The sequence below is a fragment of the Morchella importuna genome (assembly GCF_003444635.1).
Source record: "Morchella importuna strain M04M26 chromosome Unknown Morimp01GS003, whole genome shotgun sequence".
NCBI classification, from domain to species: domain Eukaryota; kingdom Fungi; phylum Ascomycota; class Pezizomycetes; order Pezizales; family Morchellaceae; genus Morchella; species Morchella importuna.
Genome location: NW_025763400.1, coordinates 2,129,194 through 2,145,736, shown reverse-complemented (window position 1 = coordinate 2,145,736; position 16,543 = coordinate 2,129,194). Strand labels below are relative to the sequence as shown.

General features: G+C 49.1%; 7 protein-coding genes across 7 annotated transcripts; 4 read left to right on the top strand and 3 right to left on the bottom strand.

Moving 5' to 3' along the window:
- Nucleotides 1-602: 602 nt before the first annotated feature.
- Nucleotides 603-1,810, bottom strand: LAJ45_02086 (uncharacterized protein; the record flags this gene model as incomplete). Its single annotated transcript, XM_046111678.1, has 3 exons — nt 603-917; nt 1,012-1,613; nt 1,687-1,810. 3 exons carry the CDS (start codon nt 1,808-1,810, stop codon nt 603-605), a joined length of 1,041 nt encoding a protein of 346 aa, XP_045975622.1.
- Nucleotides 1,811-2,942: 1,132 nt separating this feature from the next.
- On the top strand, nt 2,943-3,644 carry LAJ45_02085 (uncharacterized protein; the record flags this gene model as incomplete). The annotated part of the gene is made up of 5 exons (XM_046111677.1): nt 2,943-2,964; nt 3,026-3,052; nt 3,126-3,415; nt 3,512-3,551; nt 3,619-3,644. 5 exons carry the CDS (start codon nt 2,943-2,945, stop codon nt 3,642-3,644), a joined length of 405 nt encoding a protein of 134 aa, XP_045975621.1.
- Nucleotides 3,645-4,425: 781 nt separating this feature from the next.
- On the bottom strand, nt 4,426-5,275 carry LAJ45_02084 (uncharacterized protein; the record flags this gene model as incomplete). Its single annotated transcript, XM_046111676.1, has 5 exons — nt 4,426-4,560; nt 4,638-4,772; nt 4,941-5,025; nt 5,154-5,169; nt 5,263-5,275. The coding sequence occupies 5 exons, from the start codon at nt 5,273-5,275 to the stop codon at nt 4,426-4,428; spliced, it is 384 nt and encodes a 127-aa protein (XP_045975620.1).
- A 33-nt stretch (nt 5,276-5,308) lies between these two features.
- On the top strand, nt 5,309-6,270 carry LAJ45_02082 (uncharacterized protein; the record flags this gene model as incomplete). The annotated part of the gene is made up of 4 exons (XM_046111674.1): nt 5,309-5,414; nt 5,653-5,755; nt 5,831-5,965; nt 6,054-6,270. The coding sequence occupies 4 exons, from the start codon at nt 5,309-5,311 to the stop codon at nt 6,268-6,270; spliced, it is 561 nt and encodes a 186-aa protein (XP_045975618.1).
- LAJ45_02083 (uncharacterized protein) lies at nt 5,863-6,190 on the top strand (the record flags this gene model as incomplete). The annotated part of the gene is made up of 2 exons (XM_046111675.1): nt 5,863-5,965; nt 6,054-6,190. 2 exons carry the CDS (start codon nt 5,863-5,865, stop codon nt 6,188-6,190), a joined length of 240 nt encoding a protein of 79 aa, XP_045975619.1.
- Nucleotides 6,271-7,462: 1,192 nt separating the features above from the next.
- LAJ45_02081 (uncharacterized protein) lies at nt 7,463-9,281 on the top strand (the record flags this gene model as incomplete). The annotated part of the gene is made up of 3 exons (XM_046111673.1): nt 7,463-8,488; nt 8,561-8,984; nt 9,046-9,281. The coding sequence occupies 3 exons, from the start codon at nt 7,463-7,465 to the stop codon at nt 9,279-9,281; spliced, it is 1,686 nt and encodes a 561-aa protein (XP_045975617.1).
- Nucleotides 9,282-9,735: 454 nt separating this feature from the next.
- On the bottom strand, nt 9,736-16,177 carry LAJ45_02080 (uncharacterized protein; the record flags this gene model as incomplete). The annotated part of the gene is made up of 9 exons (XM_046111672.1): nt 9,736-10,191; nt 10,278-10,577; nt 10,635-10,816; nt 10,874-10,970; nt 11,025-11,425; nt 11,488-13,217; nt 13,269-15,187; nt 15,239-15,777; nt 15,835-16,177. 9 exons carry the CDS (start codon nt 16,175-16,177, stop codon nt 9,736-9,738), a joined length of 5,967 nt encoding a protein of 1,988 aa, XP_045975616.1.
- Between the last annotated feature and the right edge of the window lie 366 nt (nt 16,178-16,543).

The window sequence follows — 16,543 nt, the reverse complement described above, 5'->3', positions numbered from 1 at the left end:
AGCATGTGGGTATGTTATATCCTTGGGCGTAAAAATGGCAAATTATTCTGTAGGATGGGCATTGAGGACGGGTTTCGATGTAATTGCTTCAAGTTTCGATGTGACGAGCCTGCAATCGCCGAAGGAGCCCGGCCTGGTGGGGTCCTATCTTTATGAAGGGGAAAAAAAAAAAGTTCTTTTCCCCAGGGATACTTGATACTTATTTCTATTCCTCAGAATAACGGCCGGTGGCACTCCAATAACCCATACCTCCGGGAGAGCATATATCAAAGCGCCCAGCTAATTTCGATAACCCGCAACAGCTTGGTGATATGTGATAAGAAGTATGTTGCTATGGAAGCATGTTCTTACTGCTATGTAATATTCGCCCACGATGTAAAATAATTCATCTCACCGGAAAACAACTAGCTAGATGATAAAAACGCTACCAAAAACATAATGCCATTAGAGATATGATACATGTTAACCCCCAAGAAAACCCACCAAACACCACCCAGTGCAGTCCATACCAAAAAGAAAAAAAGAAAAGAAAAAAAGAGAAAAAAAATGATACCCATCATGCACTTCATACCCATCATGCACCCCCATCCACTTCCTGCACATCACTCACTCTCCCCCTCCGCATCCATATCCTCCTCCTCCTGCACATCCTCCTGCACTCTCCTCGGCGCAAGCCGCACCTGCGTAAGCGTGCTCCTCCGCGCCCCCCTCGACGACGCACCGCTCTGCCGCCTATTCGCCGGCCCCGCACCCGACTGCCGTCTGCGCGCCGCAGCGCCCTCGCCAACGAGATCCCTTCCGGTCCATGCAGCCCCGCACGTCGGGCACTCCTTCTCGCCGCGCTGCGCACGGTAGTACTGGTTTGCGCACGAGTCGTGCAGGCGGAAATTGCATGCGCGCGTCTGACAGCGGAGGCCCTGCATAAAAGAAAGAAAGAAAAAATGGTGCATTAGCACAGCACAGCACTGAGGATAATTATAAACAGCGAATTGGGGGGGAGGCAATGCTTACGACGGTGATGATCTCCTTGCACCCATAGCACTGCTTAATCCTCTCCACGACCGCGCCGCTGCGCGTGCCCCCGCCCTCGTCCGAATCCGACTCGTCGGCAGCAACATTATACGTCTGCGTCAGATACGACGCCAGCTCCATCAGCGCCCTACTCGTGAGCGAGAACCAGCCCGCCTCACTCCTCTCCAACCAGCCCTCCTCCACAAACCCCGCGAGCGCCTCCTCGGCCTGAATCTTTGTGAGGCCCGACTGGGCCTGCGACTGCGACTGCGTGCCCTCGGCGGCGTGCGGGTTCTTGTTGAGGCGCAGGGCGTCAAAGTCGCTGACGGCCATAATCTCGGCGGCGGGCGTGTTGTTGGTGTCGAACATGTAGTCGAGCACGCGCTTGAAGAAGGCGATCTCGTCGGCCGAGTGGGTGGTGGCCAGCTGCGTGAGCTCGTCCGAGGCCGTGTTGACGAGGGCGTAGATGCGGGTGCGGTCGCGCTGGTCGAGCGTGCTGCGGATCTCGAGGTCGTAGTCGTGGATGGCGGTGTTGGCCGTGGTGACGTAGGAGGCGATGATGCGGTCGGTGATGTCTTCGAGGGCGGCTTCGTGCTCGCCGCCTAGGGGGGGTGCGCACGGGGTGTTAGGCTGTGGGGAGGGGGGGGAATGTATTTGTGGAGTGGGGTGCTATACCGTCTGCGTTCAGGATTGCGAGCAGGATGGGCTTGATGTCGTTGAGCGTGAGCACTCGGTGGGACATGAATGCCTGCAGAAAGGCCCGGTTGACATCGGTGTAGCCTTCTCGGATAAGACTCATTTCTTCTTTTCTCAGGCAGAGATGACTGCAGTTGAAGCCTTTGGGAAAGAGGGCTGGAGATGAGAGTGAGAGGAGAGTGAGGGTGATGGTGTAGAGAAGAAGAAGCTGCCAATTGAACAAAGACCTCCAAAAGGCTGTGGCAGACACCTGTTCTCACTCGCCCCGCCAAAGAGACGGGACGACGCGACTTTAATTGGCGTTACCCGGCACGCACAGCCCCGAACGGGAAAGGCGTCGCATGTCGTGTCGTGTCAATGATCGCTGGCACATGTCTTGCGCACAATGCGAACAGCGGCTGTCAAAGAAAGTATGTAAGAAATTAAACAAGAAACACAGGAAATAAGCTCTGCCCGCCAGTGCTTGTACGTATTGTTCCGATACAGCCACCACTCAGTCAGGGAGGTCAAAAGCCAATCTCTTTGCCCTGCCCTGCCTGTCACACCAGTACAGTGCACATCTGCCCCTTCGCCTAATTAGGCCTCCTCTTCTTCTTGGAAGGTGAATTAGAACGTTCGGTGTGGCGTTTCGCTTCCACCGCCGAGCCCCGCTTTCTTGCGCTCTTGTAACAACAGTTTAGAGTTCTCTCTAGATCTTTCTTGTTCCTGTGCAACAACGCTGAACCCAGACCAGCCAGACGTGCTGTGATATACCGCCGACACGCGTGGCCGCCCCCCCGAGGAGATAGATCCATACCGCAACAAAGGGAGAGCGATCGAAAGGAAAGCAAAAAAAAAACTAAAAACTAAAAAAAAACTGTACCCGTACCTTGCCTTACCTTCACTAGCTACAGCATCGCATCCCGGGTGGCCTCTTCTTCACCCCTTTTCTCGAGAAATAAAAAATCCTACCTCATACAACAACCTTCCTTCCGTAACTAACGTTCCTTCCTTTCGATTCTTCCTTCCATTGATATCTATTTCCTGCTACGCTTTGTGTCCTGTCTCGACCTGTTTCGCCCTACGGTACTTACCTTTGCGGCTCACCTCACCAAAAAACTCAAAACTCAACTTGAAACTCCCAATTACGGCTGCTAGAGACAATCATTGATTGATTACCGTTCCCGCCTCCCGCACTCTCTAGCTAGCTCTCGCAATTGCACATCCAAACCACCACCACCACCACCACCACCACCATGTGGCTCTCAGACACGCAAAGTACCGCCCCACCCTCACCCTTACCCTCACGATCTCCACTACATGTAGCTAACACCTCCAGAATTCGGCGTCGGCTTCTGCGCAGGCGGTACTCTCCCCCACCTCCCCTCCCTCCCTCACCTCCCCGCCTCTTCCCGGCCACTAACCCTCGTCCCCGATAGGCGTCTTCTTCTTCATCTTCGGCCTCATGCTCTTCTTCGACCGCGCCATGCTCGCCATGGGCAACATCCTCTTCGTGATCGGCATCGCGCTGACGCTCGGCCCGCAAAAGACACTCTCCTTCTTTGCGCGCAAGGAGAAGTACAAGGGCACTGCGTGCTTCCTGCTCGGCGTGGGGCTCATCCTTGCGCGCTACCCGCTCGTCGGCTTCATCATTGAGCTGTATGGCATCCTGTGCCTGTTTGGCGACTTTTTTGGCGTCGTGGTGGGCTTTGTGGGCGCTGTGCCTGTGGTGAGTTGCGCTCTTTGTGGTTGTGGGGGTACTGGGAGTGGGATGGGAGTGGGAAGTGGGAGAGTGCTGATAAGATGGTGGTGCTGGTGGTGATAGGTCGGACCGTATCTGGAGCCGCCGTTGAGGAGGATTACGGGTGAGTTGGGCTTTGTGTTTGTGTGTTCCTGTGATGAGCGGTGGGCTGACGGTGGGGGTGGATCCAGGTGCAACACAGCAGCTGCCTGTGTAGACGGGCTGCAGGCCTGTGGCAGCGGCGGAGGAAGAGGATGTGGAGGTGGAGGAGGATATGTCGATGTATTATTACCAGCAAGCAAAGCACGCGGAGGACGTGCACGGTTTCCCCCTCCTCATCCCCACCTGATATTGACCAGATGGGCAGGGCACTAGGGCATTGGGCGTGTGGGTGGGGCAGGGTGGGGTGGGGTGGGGAGAGGGAGAGGGAGAGGGAACGAACGAAACGGCTTTTGGGTAGAATGGCAATGTTGACGAATTAGATAAGATCAAGTAGCTATGATCATTCTTGTATATGATACCTAATGAAAGATGAAGGGAGTAAAAAAGGGAAGGGCAATTTAATGTTTAATATCCCCCGGTCCCGGTCCCGGCCCCGGTTTCGAGGAAGAAAGAAAGAAAAAATCTCCGTGTCAAAAAAGCCAATCTCGCATGCGGTTAGCGGTCATATCCGCACCCCCCCCTCCCCTTCGGCTGCTGTCACCTGTCAATATCGCAGGCCAAGCGATCCAAGGTTTTGCATATTGAAGGACAGGGGGACAAGGAACAGGTAACAGCTTTACAGTGGCATATTATAGACCAGCATACTGCTATATATACTAAGATGCTGGTAACTTAATGCTTATATTGTGAGAATTCCCGGGAGGGGTGTTTGGATTTCAATATCAAATACAGAGCAATTTCCTCCCTGCTTCAAACCAGCTCCTTCTATGAACCCATTCCGACAAAACAAAAACAAAAAAGCATAAAAAGGGTTTAACATTCCAGCTCCGTTTTTTCTAGTACCCCACACCAATCAGGTAATCAGCGAGTTGCTCAACTGTCTTTGCTGCCTCTCCAGGCTGAACGGTCTCTGGGTAATGGGTGACCAGAATAGCCTGCTTTGTCTTGACGCAACAAACTCCCTCCTTGCCCTATAGAAAAGAGAATTTGGGTCAGCAAGCTTCCTTAATCTTGGGCCGGGGAAAGAATAAGATTGGTTGCAACATACCTGCTTTCCGTAAATGCTCCTATCATCTGCCTTGATGCAGAAGTTCTTTGCTCCGCCTATATGGAAGCCTTTTTCAAAGAGGGGTGCAGGGTTCGCAAAGCCTTGAATTAAGGCCTGGACCTCTTCAGGCTTGACCTATATGAGTATTAGCTCCCGTATCATGTGTTTTTCTATCGTGTAGATATGAAGGCTGTATTTTTATCCGAGGAATCTCTGGGGTCGAAACCAGAAATATCCTTGGGCTACAGATCTGTCTGTATCTACATGTATGTATGCAAGATAGGCAGGCAGGTGATAACTAACCGCAAAGTTAGGGCTCGCAGCCCATACAGAGTCACCAGCAGCACTGAAGATAGCGGCCTTGTCAATCTTTCCAGTGCCTATCAGACTAAAGTGGTAGTATTTGTGTTAGTGAATATGCTCCTATCAATCCTTTTATGTATTCTTCAAGTGTTTTCCGAATTTATTTCTAGGATGATTTTGGTTCCCTCAGGTGGTAGTGTAGTGGGGTGTTACCTCTGATCAACGTATCCTGCGGGGTTTCACATCGAATGTTAGCAAAAAAAAAAAAAAAAGAAGCTTTCCTTGAACATCTTTTAAAACAAATGGAAGCTCTGTATCTCACCTTGCCAACTCATACTTTCGGATGTGTAGATTTGATGGTGAGAAATATGGTTTTTATTTTAAATATCCAAGTGGTGGACAAAAGAGGAGGACAGAGGGAGATGAGAGAGGGGAGAGAACGAGATGACAAGGGGGAGGTGGTAGCAACGGGTGGTTTGTGATTCGTTAGTGGGGTGTAAGCGGAGGCGACGGGTGAATCTGCTGCACTGGCAAGAAGAACCTTGGGATTGGTGGGGCTATCCTATGAGGGTGACTTCTCACTTTCACGTTGTCTGTCTTCTCCCCTCCTCCTCCTGGGAATTGCCTAGATATTATACTTCTATTGACAGGATGGCCTCGACCACGACACTTTACAATATAATGACTCGATAGGTTCACCCTTCTACTCTAGGTACCCCTTCACCATTACTATTCTGCAGGTTCGTTGAAGTATTCTGCAGTAAAAAGGGGGGCACCAAACGCAAAGCCCAGCCATTCTTGCGTCGACCTCTAACGTTAGTGCTGTCAACAACGCCTGCAGCAAGAATAGAGCTTTGAGACTCTGTTTTCGAGACTAACCAAAACAACAGCGGCAGAACCGCGCGACAAGACTTCGTCATGTATGTGGCTGCTGCTAGAGTACGATTTCAACTTGACAGACATCCAACTCATCCAGCTTACTATCGAGGATGCTACCACCAAAAAAAGCTTTCAGCCAATTTCCGGCAAGTATTGTGCTGCCCCGTGACGATCAGTTCTTCTGCATTTGCATTCTTTTCCAAGATGGTGGTGATATATCTAATTGACTGCCAGCCTTCCGGCGGACGGGGTCAGCCGAAGCCGCGCCGCGCCGCGGTTATGTGCCTACCTACTCTACTCTCCTGTATCACCCCCCGATGTTGCCCTCCTTCCCTTCATCGGAGTTCCAAGGCCCTGGCTGGTCAAATTGAGTTTTTTTGCGTGCGGGAACAAGTACTCTACTAGAGGTCGAGCGAAGCAGCTCGTGGGACTTAAGGCGTTGGGAGTTTAGTTCTCAGACCACACGCGCATTATGCTGCGTGCAACGTTGGAAAGTGCGACACCCTAATAATTCTGATTATTTGCATTTCTATGGATGTTACTATTTCAATGACCTCACACACTTTAAAAGAATCCGTGGAATTCAACTGCCTTCTTTAACCCATCCATCAATCGATCAACCATGTAAACAATGAAGAAAAAAAAAAATATGCTCTGCTCTCATTTCCCGCTTCTAAGATTCTTGGAAAAGCGCGACTATCCTCCTATCATCTCAAAAAATACTCCCGGGATCAGGCGCATCCTAAGATGAAACCAGGACTTCAGGAGTCATGGATCCCTGGTTCTAAGAAATAATGATTTTTACGTTTTACACTACGGACTACGGTGCCTCTAACGCAGTTTCTTCGATGTACTCTGTGTGTACTTGCTGTTTAAGTCGGGTTTCGTTTTCTGCTACTCCATCTTTGGTTTTCTTCTGCCCCAAAGTCAATTTCAATGTGTACCTACACTTTCCCCCCCCCCCATGGGGCCTGTTTATTGATCCATCCCCCCCGGATTTTTAGTGGGGCAAGGCCTAAGGCACATGCGCGGTCTCATTTATATAAGAAGCCGTCCAGAAGTGTTTCGGCCGCTTCTTGCGAGATCCCTTCCTTCAACGTTCTTACAGGTATTGGTTACTAACTAGCTAAACTGCCCGTAGATCATTCCGATTCTCCCCTCTTACCCTTCAGTCACTCCTTTGAAGAATCACTTGGTGTTTTTTTTTTGTTTCTTTCTTTCCTTTTACTTTTGCATCTGCATCTGCATATCTATCTGCATATCGAGTTTATCCCACCCTCCTTTAATTTATTTTGCCCATTTTTTCCACCCCGCTTTTTTTTTCTTTAATAATTTCGCCTCCGTGATCACTGGCTGGTTGTTGAAATTAAGTCGGGGAAAAAAAAACACATTTTTTCTCCTTTCGGTTTTTTGCTTTTCACAAGGGTTCATCTGTTCTTTCTATAGAACACATTTGGATATCCGGGATTCCCTTGCTTTTAAGTTCTACGATTTGACCTTACAACCAAGGAACCAACCCAAGTAACAACTTAACACCCTCCCACACCTCCACTCTTTGTTTCGTCCAAACATCTTGAGTACATTGCCGCATATATACTTGTGAATCACCCATCCGTGCGCCTTCCGCTCATTAATCAACAACCATGCCCGGACTACTGCGCCGTTCAAAGTCGACTCGCGATACCAAAGCAAAGCTCACTCGCGATCAACTGGATTTTAATTTTGCGCAGGAGATAAAAGCGCCTTTGGCTGCTGCTGCGGCAGCAGCAGCTGCAGCAACTGCAGAAAATGAAAAGGTGAATATGGCGCAGTCGAACGAACAAACTGGCACCGGGCTCTTGAAGCTTGCCCGGCGCAAGAGCGTTTCTAGCTTCAATACGACAGTACGGATTGCGCACGTTGCAGATGGTCACCCAAAGACAGCAGATCCTCGTAATCGTCAATCAACACTTTATAGAGCTTCGCCGACACCGCCGTTGCCGGAATACCCTCCTCATAGTTTTTCAAAGACGCCAGACAGGTCGGATATAGCGGTTGAGGGTGAAGAGGGCTATGTTATAGGGGTCGCCATTGGAAGTCCGACAGAGATCAAGCTTCGGGAGCAGAGGGAGCAAAGGGAGCAGCGGGAGCGGCAGAAAAGCTCAAGGTCGGAAATATCTATATTCCCTCCACAGAATATGTACTCGAACGATGCGGGATCATCATCAGCCACGAAGCTCACGAATAAGCCTTTTGAGGTACAAGTTAAAGGACCGGTAGCAAGTGGTGCTAGGAAAACCCTTCACAAGGAGCGGGAGAGAGAGAAGGATAGAGGGAGGGAATATCCTCAGGAGGACGCCCCCAAGACAGGCTGGAGGAAGATGTTTGGCAAAGGCTTTTTTGGCAGCAGCAGGAAGGCAGCCCCTAGGCAAGACCTGGAACCAATGAAGAAGTTGGAATTGGTTACCAGAGACAAGTTATCACCTCATCTGGCACCTAAACAGAAGCCGGTAAAGAAAGGTGCTTCGCCAGCTCCCTGCTTGACTGTCGATATCCCGGAGGTTGAGATGGAGCGCTACAGTGTGATGTTTGGGACGTTGTTACACCCAAGTGAGAAGTCCACTATTTTCGCTCGTAGGAAATCAAGAGATACCGGGAATAAGCAGCAGCAGGCGGGGGCCAGTACTGAGGTAAGAATATCTTTCAACACATAAAAAATGTTCAAATATTTATTCATAACTAACATGATTTGCTGTTAGAAGAAGCCTTCACAGTTATATCTAACACCCCTCAAAAGAAATGCAACAACTGGCCAGGTTTGCCGTTCTCCAGCATCAATGCTTGATGTTACTCCTGTACCCCCTACGAATGCCACATCTCGCACACCTAGCCCAAGCAGCCTCACTCGCTCAAAAACTACAGCCGAAAACCCGCCTCCTGAGCTATATGTCGTCCGCGATCAATCTCTCGCGGAGCCAGCCGCTCCCAAGGCCGGGGCACCCGGATTACTATCTCACTCTAGATCGCTGAGCAAGATCTCAAAGATCTCGGAGGAGAGCACAGTTGAATCAGATACACCAAGGGGAAGTTTTGACGAAGGAGACGATGAATGGATGACAAAGGAAGACGAAGCCGAACCGCAGTGGGAGATGGTGACTGGGCCTTCAAGCGGTCCGATGACTGAAGGTTCGTTCAATTCACACACCTTCACAAGTTCTCACTCACCTGAACTGACAATGATCAACAGATCAGATTCAAACTGCGGCCCAGATCAGCATCGCGCGGCAGATCTCTGTCTCACAGCGTCAACTTCTCATCCCGATCGTTCCTAAATCACAACGTCTTGTTAGCCGTGCTACGATTCGGAGGGCTACGGCGGGCGTAAAGTTTCCAATGCCCCCAGTGCAGCAGTTACCGCAAGAGGAGAAAAATGAGCAAAATGAGCAGCAAAAAGAGGACGAACAGAAACACAGCTCGGGCTAGCCCAGTAATGACGAAATTATTATGGCGTGATGCGGGGAGTTTTGACCTTTTTGATACTTTGTTTTTCCTTTTTTACTTTTTTTCTACGAAATTACGTCCACTCCTACCCACCACCACCACCTTCTCTTCTTCTTATTCATTTCTATTTTTTGTGTGGCTTTAAATATTGTACTTTAAACACTTTGGTTACTCCGCCGGGCAGCGGGCTGTTTTCTTTTTCTCTGGGAATTGGTGTATTCTCTGGTTGTATTCTTTGGTTGTATCCTTCTTCACTTACTTTCTTACATTCCCCCACCGACTGGTTCTAGAGCGGCAGGAGTGTCTAAATATTTTTTTCTCGGAGTGCCAGCGTTTGTAGCGGTACATTCATATAGCTAAATGGAATAATTGTTCCATGTGGAGTAACTAAATACTTGGTACAAGGTTTATTTCCCATGCTCATAAGTCTTCTATATTACTCGACCGGGCCTTGTAAAAGGGGGTGATCCTTCTCCACCCACGTCCCCGGTACGGCCTGGGTCGTCTGCAACCTAACCCCCAATCTGCTCTCCAAACCAATATACCCATCCGAAATCGCAATAAGGCTCACATCCACACCTTCCAAACCCGGCGGGGGTAAATTAAGCGTGAATCTCTGCGTCGGCCGACGGTTATCCGCCCCTCCCCCTCCTCCAGCCCCGCCCTTTGCGGAGAAACCTACCCGCTTCAGAGCGTAGATTTCGTCTTTTTGGACGTCACACAGAAGGATGAAATAGCCTTCGGTTTGGGGCTTCGGGAATTTCGGAGCATGGATGCGGAAGTCGCGGTTTGTTGAGGGGTTCCTGCGGGTGATTGAGGCTTCTACAATTTCAGCGGTTGCCCTTGTGACCTTGACCTCGAGCTGTGGTAAGGCTGTGACAGTGCGGGCGAACTAGGTGTTTCAGAAGCCGTATGTCAGTAATTGGTAAACCGGGGGTTTGAGTTCTTTGGTAAGCTAAGCGGGGTGGGTTGTCTTACGGCAGATCGTGAATTATCCGGCACTTTGACTAGGGTCATTAGACGGTCCAGATCCTTGCTGCTCATAGTTGAGAGCTCGACGAGGTTCCGCGGTGATGAGTTCTTGCTTTCTTTTGAGATGCGCTGTTTCTCGAGTTCAACGTCAACGCCGGGGAGCATTGCTAGGGGTCCATCTTCTGGCCAGCGGGCTTGCTTGATGCATTGCATCAGCGTCATCATCATCATGCAGCTCGATAAGTATCCGAGCTCTGCTAGGACATCAATTGACGCCTGCAAAATACGAATGCTTTGGTCAAGGACCTACGATTCTATAATCAGCTTGAAACACAATGAATTATGGAATGATGTCAGCCTTACAGAATTTTGATCAGTCACGTAGTCCGTGATTGGGAGCGGGATTCTCGCCAGGAAAGCTTGTATTAAAAGAAAAGCCTTGACATGGGGATCCCACATAGGCATTCCGAATGATTCTGCCTGGAATGAGAGAACCTTTGATAGCTCAATGTTGATAAGATCTTCATTATGACGGACGGGGAGTTCTACAGCCTATCAGCATCTCTAGATCATTCAAATCTTCGGGAAACCTTGGGGCTTACCATCATACTCAGTGGCTGTGCACATCCACACCAAACAATTCTCCAAGGTAGCATTCGGCTTTGCATTTTTGACCAAATTTCGAATGGTTTTATGGGACTTTCTAACATCAGCGTTGCCCTATGCTTATGTGTATTTAGAAAGGAGACTTACTAGGTAGTAGTAACTTGCAATCTTCCCCAACGGCGTGCTCTCCACATCACCATTTGGGAAGCTTCTAACACATCCAGACTTGACTAGTTCAGAAACAGACTTCTCTACGATGTCCACTATAAAATCATTTGCTAATTCCTGAGCTGTCAACGAATCTTGATCTTCCACGGAGATGTTAAGTCCATAGTAAGTTGGATTCTTGTGAAGTCTACGGAAGAAGAATGTCCAAGTAAGATAGTCCAATGCATCCTGCTTAGCCGTAATTGTTCCTGCAGAGATCTCGGCGCCAAGATGGTCATCTACAACCTTGTGAAGTGAAGACTCCACAGGGAAACCAGTGTGCAAGAAGTACTTGTAAAACGATTTCTTGGCATCCTGTGTAAATATCCTAGCAATACCAGCTATTGCAAACATTTAGACACCCGGAACCGAGGAGTGGGAGGTGGTGGTACAAATCACTTACATGAGTCAAACTGCGGACGCCCAGCTCTTCCTAACATCTGCAGCACATCTGTTAAGTCCATGTCGACATACCCTTCTGACTTGGCATCGAAGTACTGTGTTCCCTTCACAACAACAAGGTGGGCAGGAAGGTTGACACCCCAAGCAAGAGTACTGGTAGCAACTAATATCTGGATCTTATTAAAAGTGAAAAGCTCCTCAACCAGTTGTCGATCTGATTCGATAAGACCGGCATGATGAAGGCCAATACCAAATTGGAGAGCTTCCTTTAAACTATCATCCTTTGTCCTTGTGAGTACTGTTTGCAGATCCTCGTCACTAATACCTAAGAACTGACGTGGATTGTCTTCTATCCCACAAAATGCGATTAGGTCTTTTGCGGTAAGTCTGGTCTGCCGACGTGAGGCAACAAATATAATTACTGGTTTTTTGGGCGAGTGAGTTTTGATGGCTAGATATGCAGGCCTGTTCATAGACTGCATCAATGGGCAGAATCCCTGTTGCTCTGCGAATCCGTCGATGTAGATCTCCAGCGGCACCGGACGAACCGAATGCCTAAAGTTAAACAGGCCTTCCTTAACACCCAACCAATTTCCTAAATCCGACGCATTTGCACAAGCCGTCGACATGCCCATCAACCTAACCGAATTGTCCGTCTGACTCGCAATATAGTTCATACGAGACACAATAATTTCCAAAATGGGTCCTCGATCACCACCTAATAGATGAATCTCATCAATAATCACTAAAGAAACTTTCCTTACGTAACTTCTTGTCTGCCAGCTTCTCGAGATACCATCCCACTTCTCAGGGGTGGTAATGATGATATCAGCATCACGGATAGTTCGTGTATCAGGTGTATTATCACCAGTCAACTCTACAAGCTTCAGCCCCATTGGCCCCGTAAGCCGCGCTGACCAATCTTTGACACGCTCACGAACAAGCGCCTTCATAGGCGCAATATAAACGACCTTTGAGCCAGGCTTCTCGCGGAAAGCCCACCACATTGCAAGCTCGCAGGTAATTGTTTTTCCACTACCAGTAGGGGATCCTAACAGTACATTCGAGTTCGTATGGTAGAGACAGTGGAATATCTGCGTCTGCATTGGGTTAAAGTACTGAAACCTTGAGCCGTAGATATTTTGGAGTTTTTCATTCTTTAATGCGGTAATTGGGAGCGGCTGGAGGTTCAATAAAGGAGTGTAGACAGCCTCTGTATCCGGTCTGATCAGGTGCTGGAACGAAATCGGCTCTACCGACTCGGCGCCGAGCCATCGATCCGACACTGCCCTGACATAGATCTGTGATGGTAGTGGATCAGATAAAGGAATTGTAAAATTAAGCTCATGGTCATCATGTAGTTTCCTTTTGGTCAGGATGAAGAACTCAGAATGATATATCTCTGCAGTCTCCGAGTGCTCAACCCATATCCAGTACGGCTCAGACGTGCCATGGTATCTGTCATTCCATCTAAAATCTGGAGATATATAAAGCTTAATCCTCAAAACATCTCGATTTAACGGTGCAATCTCAGCTTCGATGTTGATGGTTGGGAAGTTATCGAGTAAGTTGGCAATTCGAGGCCCATAGCCCTGATTATGGACTAATTGGCCAATTTCCGAAGGACTCATGTCACGTAAACTCTCGATTGAACTCTCTCTCGCGTCTAGTTTGTCGATGATAGGTCTCGGAAGATCAAACTGTGAAAGTGGACTCTGGAACGACCACATTCTAACATAATGTTAGTAGAGTCATTGATCACAGAATATCACTCGGACTTACTTCTTCTCGATAGATTTGCATAATGATAACATAACCTGGCATAGGTTCCCCCATCGCCTGTTTAACGCGATCTTGAAAACCGCCCTGCAAATTCTTGCTGCGTTTTGTGCAACATATGCTGAATCAGATACTAGTGCGAAATCCTCAAAGGTCGCTCTCGAGATGTGTGACTGAAGTAGGATGTTCGTCTTCTCAGCCGCAGTAAATGGAACATCTTTATCCGGATGGTCTTTATCACTCTGCCTTTTCTCGATTTTGACCTGACACGGACAATAGTTATCGCGTAGCCTCTTGAGCTCTATGAGCTCACTCTCCCGGAACTGTATGTTGTCGAACTCGGCAGAGCGTGAAATCATATTAAACACATCCGCCTCTGACGCATTGGGTTTCATGAGCTGGTTGAACAATTCGATCGAGTTGTTGAGAATATAAAAATTACTTGCGATCCTCCCTACATCTTTTGGCGCGAGCGACTCTGTGCGCTCGTCAAAGATTATCATCTGTGTTTGCTGGAGCCGCCTTGCGGCTTTGATGATATGCTCTCTTCGCTTTGCATTCAATGCAGGGTCATCTGCGAGCTCCTCCCACCCAATGCCATAATGGAGGGGGTTCTTCTTCCATCGCACAAAGAGATAGGAGTCCCCGAGCCATTGCACTGCTTCATGGACTGTTGTGACGGTCCCTAGTGCGATCTCAGCATTAAGGTTATCAACCATTTTCTCTGCGAGGCGGGATTCGATTGGATGCTGTTGGGTCACGGCGGAAAGGTAATGGGCTAATTTATCATGAGTTGTGACGATGAATCCCACACCCACCTGCTGGAACTGAGGCCTTCCAGCACGTCCAAAGATCTGGAGAACATCGAGGATTCCAAGATCCATAAACGCTCCCTTGGCAGAGTTATAAACCTGTGTTCCCTTGATCACTACTGCGGCAGCGGGCAGATTGACTCCCCAAGCGAGAGTAGCAGTACAGCAGAGAACCTTGAGAAGGCCATCGCCAAACATACGTTCAGTAAGGTTTCGATCGGACCTGAGCATCCCAGCGTGGTGGGCGCCAAAGCCATTTTTAAACAGTTCGCGGAGCTCCCTGCCTTTAGAGCGCTCCATCTCTCTACTAGCCTGGTCATACCGCTCGTGGCCGGTGTTATCAAGAAGGTCTGCACAGCCATCATCAAGGGCGTACTGGTAGAATAACCTTGCGGTCTTGATGGTGTCCTTTCTACTGTGGACAAATACCATGACCTGGTGGTCTTCTCTGAGCATTTCTTTAACCTTCTCCCAGGCTGTTTTGTCGATGTTGTCCATTGAGGCACGGCTTCCAGGCTTTCCTTTGACGCCGAGGAAGTGCTGCTCTAGAGGCACAGGACGGAAGGATGCATCGAAGTAGAACAATCCAGCCATGAGATTGACTTTGAGAAAGTTTGCAACATCTACAAAGTTTGGCAGAGTGGCGGATAATCCCACAATACGGATCATACTCTGTGTGGTTTCCACCTGGCGTTGAGTACGTGCTACTAAACTCTCAATTACAGCGCCGCGATCGTCGTGAAGCATATGGACTTCGTCAATGATCAATAATCTCACTTTTTGGACCAGCTCTGTGTCACCAGTGGATTTACGTGTCACGACATCCCACTTCTCGGGAGTGGTAACGATGATCTGGGTCCTCATAATTTCAGCCTTGGTTAACTGCATATCTCCTGTAAGCTCGCGGACTTCAATTTTCAGCCATGCTAAATGCGAGGAGAACTTCTCAACGATCTCGGCAGCAAGGGCTTTCATGGGAGCGACGTAAACAATTTTGAATTCATCCTTGAGCGGGTAGAAGTGTGCTGCGTCAGGCTCGTCTCGTGGAGATGGAACACAATTGGTGCTGATAGTATGGAGAATTGTCAAAAGCGCAGCATTGGTTTTACCCTTACATAGTTAGAACACAAACACCAAAGATGAGATTATGGAGGAACCTACAGCACCAGTAGGCGCGCAAACAAGCATATTCTCATTCGTTTTGTAAGCCACTGGATATAGCAAGCTTTGCATTCTGTTAAGCTGCTTGTACCCCTTGAACGTGTTTCTACACAGCGCATCCATCTCCTCAATCTTGACAAGCTTTTCTCCGGCCTTGACATGGCCAACTTTCGCTGCCGGGATTGTAATCTCCTCATAATCCTTCTCTTCATTTCTTGTGCTCCCCATTGGAAGACTGTACTTCTTCCCAAATGCATTCAAGCTATTCCCCGCACTGTGCGCACGGTACACATGCGGGTAGTTCATTGTCGGATCAGCAAGCTTGGGTCCAAGCGGCCGGGACTTATGTTCCAGATCTGCCGCACGGAGCGCCTCCTCACGCTGCTCCCTCGTCATAAGCCGAAGGAGTGCATCCTCCCCACCTCCTTCGGGTTGTGAAGTTGCCGCCACGATTTCCCCACGATGGGAGATTAGTGCCATGATGAATTCGAAGTCGTCATAACCTAGCATATCTGCGAGGGAAGATTGTAATGCGTCATCTATGCGGGGTGTCAGTATTTCCAAGTCGATCATTGACAGTGCAGATAGGTACTCACCGGCGCTTGGACCAGAGAGGAGGGACGAAAGGTTGTTTTCAAGCTCGGTTGGGTTAAGGGCATAGCTAGGGTGATAACTACAGTAAGTAGCGCATTTTCGGGAGAGCCAGTTGGGTGTTATGGTGTCTGGATCTGCGTCGTCGCTGGAGTAGTAATATTCGTCCGGAAAGTCGCTATCATAGGGGTCGTCTGAGTCGACTGTAGCAGAGAGCTCTTCATCACTAATTTCAAGATCTTTTCCGTACTCATCGGCGGTGGAGAGAGGCGGGAGCTTGGAGAGAGCTTGTTCCATGAGGGCGAGCTGGGTGTGCCATGCCGTGGGGTCCGTGTCTGCGCCGTCCATTACGCGTGCTGTTGATTTGTGAGTGTAGGAAACTTCGAAAACGATAATAGAGTTTGAATATATCCTAAAGTGAAATACGGAGCCCACAAATCCGCGATAACGAAACAGTGGCACCGGTGAGGACGTTGTGGTGCGTTCATACCCTGGTACACCATTGGACGCCTAGCCTGCGCAGAGGCCATACCGCATCTAAAATAATTTTTGAGCCTCAGAAAACCCCCACCACATCGTTGATTCATCACGCCTTTGTACTTCCCAGGGAAATCCCCACACTCACCAAGCTGATATTCACCTCCTTAAGACAGCGGGCGCCTCGAAGGCTCTACGTTCCGACTCTATACTGTCTTCGGCTCTTTCATACAGACA